Source organism: Pteropus vampyrus, unplaced genomic scaffold (genome assembly GCF_000151845.1).
Source record: "Pteropus vampyrus isolate Shadow unplaced genomic scaffold, Pvam_2.0 Scaffold55, whole genome shotgun sequence".
NCBI classification, from domain to species: domain Eukaryota; kingdom Metazoa; phylum Chordata; class Mammalia; order Chiroptera; family Pteropodidae; genus Pteropus; species Pteropus vampyrus.
In genome coordinates, this window is record NW_011888836.1 from 7,140,408 (window position 1) to 7,145,212 (window position 4,805).

The window sequence follows — 4,805 nt, forward strand, 5'->3', positions numbered from 1 at the left end:
CTCTCTCTTTTTACCTCTCTCTCTCTCTCTCTCTCTCACACACACACACACACACACACACACACACACACACACTCAAGCATTCTCTTTACGGTAATAAAGAAAGACTATTGACTATTTTCTTTTTTTGTTTGCATCATAAAAGAATGCTTAGGTAAGTAATCTGATAAAGGCTACAGGAGAACAGCAAAGAGCTAATGGGATTTTTTTCATCTTTAATGTGAATGCCATGTAACACATTCAGCAAGACTGCAGTGAGTCACTTGATATAAGTCACTTGATATAAGATGCAGTCTTAAAGTTAAAATGGACTCTGTCATGTTGTGGTTTGAAGAGGCAGAAGCTAACAATGTTGCCACAAAAGAGCCATTTATTAAAGTCATAAAGAACTGAAAATTGATTTAGCTCTGTCTGAGATGTCCATCCGAACAGCTGGATAGGATGAAAATGGAGGAGGGGAGGGATTGTGAAGACCCTAAAGCACTGAACTCAGCAACCAGCCCAGAAGAGCCTGATATCTGGCTTAGTGGCATGCAGCGTGCACAGGGTCCCTCCATTGTGTGGAAGTCAGCAAAGTCCAAAATCTTGGCCATTAATAGAAAATGGTTCCAATGGCCTGTCTCATAACATATTTTGTAACTCTTGCTGAGTTTTAAACAACATTTGGGGCCACCTGTATGGTTTGCAGTATGGAGAAAGCAGATTCATAAAGTACTCAACTTAGACCAGAAACAAGTAAAGTCACAGGAGAAGCTAAAACACAGCTCACAAACCTATCATGGTCAGCAGTCACTGCTTTGGGGTAAATGCTAACAGTAAATGCTTGACAATGGAGAGGGGCCCGGGGAACTATGGCCAAATCTCCTCTTGCCTGGCAAATTCCCAGTTACCCTTGAGACTCACTTCAAAGCCTTATCTCTGCTTTGAGGCCATCCCGGCCGTCTCGGACAGTGAACTAACCGTTCTTCTGTGTAACTTGTAGCCAATTTAGAAAATAGTCTTTTTCACACTGCACTAATATTTCTTTTATATCTGTCTCCCTGAGAATTTTGTGCATTCCCTTTTCCTAGTATGTAGGACTCTGTCTTCTTTCTTTTTCTTTTTAAAATTATCTCCACTAATTGGCAAAGTGCTTGATACACATGAGCACTCAAGAGAAATTTGTTAAAGGACTAGCTGATGGCATGACTGAACACCAGTCCTGTGGCAAGCTGGATCAGCAGTGACCTTGGTATATCCACTTAAAATTCAAGAAAGGTTCACTTGGCTTACACACACACACACACACACACACACACGCACACGTACACACACACACACACACTTCTTTTACCTGCTCAACAAGATTTTGATTCTACAACTAAGAGATGGCTGACAGTACACATATCTATTGGAGAAGTATCACATCACCACCAAAGTCAGAGAATCTGTGTCCTCCCTTCCCAACCCCTCCCTCTTGAGCCTGTCATAATTTGGCTTTGGCCCTAATGATCCATTGGAATTGATCTGGCAAAGGTCATCTTTTTGCATTTCATGAATTTTGTACCCTGTGCATGGATTATTCATTTAAACAAAAACAAATAATGTGTATTTAAATGTTCTGGAGAGGCTGCTTCAGGCAGTCAGGGCATTCTGCAAGACCAGTTGAGCAGCTGTTTGGGCCTCGGTTTCCTTATCTCTAAAAAATAAAGAGCTTAAGACCAGTACTAAGATCTGGTCCAGCTCTGAGAGAAGAACAACTAACTCATGGCTCAATGTGCATCCTACATGATCTGCCTTTCCTAGATGAAGGCTCTGAAACTGGGCAGGGCCAAAGGCATAAGGCATGAAGAGCAGTGAACTTGAAACCGACTCAGTGTGAAGCATTTTGAAAAGTGAGTAGACACACTGTGCACATCACAATAAGCCTTGCTATGTGAGTGCATGTCTGCCCCTCTCATGTTCCTCAGTCACTTGCCTAGTTTCCGTCCTCAAAGCTCTACAGAGAAATGGACTGACATTAAAAGATTTTCCCACAGGCTATAGATAACTACCAGGGGAGAAGCTAAATTCTGCCACTTTTTAAATTTCTCCCAATGAAATAAATAACCATGAAAGGTTGTTTTTACTCACTCTGGGCTGTAAATACAGAGAAAGACAGACAGGTCAGAGTGAAATTTAAGCATTCTGGAACCTTAAGAGAATGTTTAACTCATCAACTTCAGTGCCTTTTCCCAGAGTGAAGGTAATTCCATAAGCCTCGAGTCCATCTTCTGCATCAGTCTCTAAGACAACATAGGCAGCTGAGTAGTCAGGATCTGTGTGCTGCAGGGAAAATTTCCCCGCCCAAACAACACACACATGAGAGATCCAAAAATATACTTGACAATGATAACACTAAGAATAGAAAATGCAACAGGAGATATACAAGAAAAGCTCCAACCTGATGGAACCCTGCATGTACTTCAAAGAAAATATATACACTCTTAATGGACAAAAGGGATGTCCTCCTGAAGGATTCAAACTATTTTAACAAGTGCAATGTGTACATTTTTAATACCAGTTTGCAATTATGTCTCCTTTGATGTTCAGCTCAATTTTAAATCCAGGAGTTTCGTCTACAGCTATCTCTGTTAGCTCTTTGAACAGAGTTACATTCACAAGCAGTTTCAAATTGCACAAGCCAAGCTTTCATAAAATTCTCACATAAAATTAGATTTACCTTCATTACAGCCATTTAGAGCAGAGCCAAAAAGACAATGGCATAAATTCAGAGTTGATCACTGAGAGGGGGAGGGGGAGTGATGAAGAATGAAAACTTCAAGACAAATCAAGCTATTTTTTGTTTTGTTCCTTGTTGAAAACTTCCGACTATCAAACAGTATTTTGATAATAAACACTGGTGGATATGCTTGTTGATATGCGGGATACAGAAGTGAAGAAACACAAATCTATCTCTAGAAATTTCTCATAGAGTGGGGAGAAAAAGCCAACATGCAAGAACCAGGTGAGAACAACTGTTAAGACAGTACAAATCATGTGCTGATGTGTGGTTAGTTAAAAGTAACATAGAATATCAAGGAGGAAGAGCAAAGAGGAAATAAGGGACCAGGACATTTGAATGGACAAAGGGGCGGGTGAAGGCATGCAGGCGAGAGAGTGATACGAAACTCAGAGGTCTTGTGAGACAGAGAAATAAAAGGCCCATGAGGGCACTGTTTTGCAAGTGAATGAAGACAAGATTGGATGGGTGGTGTAGGGGCAGATAATGGAGACCCCGAAAAGTCAGGCAAAAGATCTCAATGGATTAATAAGAAATGTAGGATGCAACTCGTGAAAAGTTTTGCATAGGACTATAACAATTTATTACCATTGTTGTTGTTGTAAAATATTTATTATTCCAGGCACTCTATTTTAAGAGCTTTACATGGTTTAATTTAATCCTTACAACAATATTATAATCTTACAGATGAAGAAACTGAGTTTAAAGAGGCAGAATTTAAATCCCTGTGTTCAAGGAGAGGGAGGATGTGCACATAATGGACAGGAGGCCTTTCTCTGGCATTGAAGCCCAGGGGAGGGCATTTGATGTGATATGTTGCCGAGCACTAGCTGCATGTCAGAGATCGTGCAGGTTGCTGAGGGGCACAGATATGTCCGCCCTTGAGAAAGTTCCAGTTTGGAAGCCATGGTTATAGAAATTCTGATACTATGAGGCAAAATATGGTAAGTCTCTGGGAAAGACGCAAACGAAAGCCAGGAAGAGAACACTATTAGCTAAACGCACGTGAAGCTGGGGTAGCGTTAGGATGAAAGTAGAATCTGAGCTGGTCAGTTGAGGATGGGGAGCTGTGCAGCAATGTGGAAGAGGCATGAAGGATCTGGGAAGGAAGAATCTCTCAGGCCAGGTGAAGGCAGTAAACAGAAAAGGGAAAGACTGGAGTGTTTTTAAGGGTTAGTGACCATCCTGGTTTTGGTGGTTCCTGAGGGAGAGGTTGGGACATAAGACTCAGAGAGAGACTTCAGGAATTAAAGACCCATGGATGAATCTGGCCTACACAGAGAAGAAGCAATGGAAAAGAGAATCCTTTCACTGAAGCCTTCTGTGAGGGTCAAAGGAGGAGATGAGCTGAGAGTGACTTGAAGTTTTTGAGTCCTTATGACTGGCAGAATGATCCCAAAAGGGAAGATGATAAGTTCAGATTTTGATGGATGGTATTTAGCATAAAGGTGAAAAATCCACCACGAAGTGCCGAGGTGGCAGCTGGACTTGAGGTGACAGGGAAGATCCAGAAATGGGGTCTGGGTGTCTTTGGCATTAAAGTGGCACTGAAACTGTGAACATGGAGGGGTCTTAATCAGAGTGTGCAATGAGATGGGAAAGACTTGAGGCTTGAGCCTTGGAAGAAGGAGATCAGCATAGGAAGAAGGAGCAGTCAGAAAGGCAGGAGGCCAGCGGGGCAGAGATGGCAGAAAAAGGGGTAGCAGAGAGTGTGAATAAAGGACACTGGAAGCAGAAATAATAAGGGGACTCCAGGAGAAGAAAGGAGATGGAAGGCAACTTCAGATTAAGGAGAAAGCAGATGTAAAGGATGGAGGCAACAGGCATGGACCAGTAATTTAGTGTTTGGTGGGGAAGGGGCAGAAACAGAAGGGAGCAGAGAGGTATGAGGGTCAAGTAAAGACTATTTCACAAGTGAGAAGCCCTGTCCAAGTCAGACAGAAACAGAACCATTGGAAAAGGGAAGCCTGAAGACAAAAATGCTAGAGATGGAGGGGATGAGAATGGGGGCCCGGAGGTCAAGAAGGGTGGAATGGGAATACAG

The 4,805-nt window shown here is 42.2% G+C and overlaps 1 protein-coding gene across 1 annotated transcript in view; it reads right to left on the minus strand.

The window, feature by feature from the left end:
• Positions 1-2,258, minus strand: part of ENOSF1 (enolase superfamily member 1) — a 28,096-nt gene extending 25,838 nt beyond the window's left edge. The window contains 1 exon segment of the mRNA XM_023530843.1: positions 2,208-2,258. Within this exon segment, the coding sequence (XP_023386611.1) occupies positions 2,208-2,258 (51 nt within the window).
• Between the last annotated feature and the right edge of the window lie 2,547 nt (positions 2,259-4,805).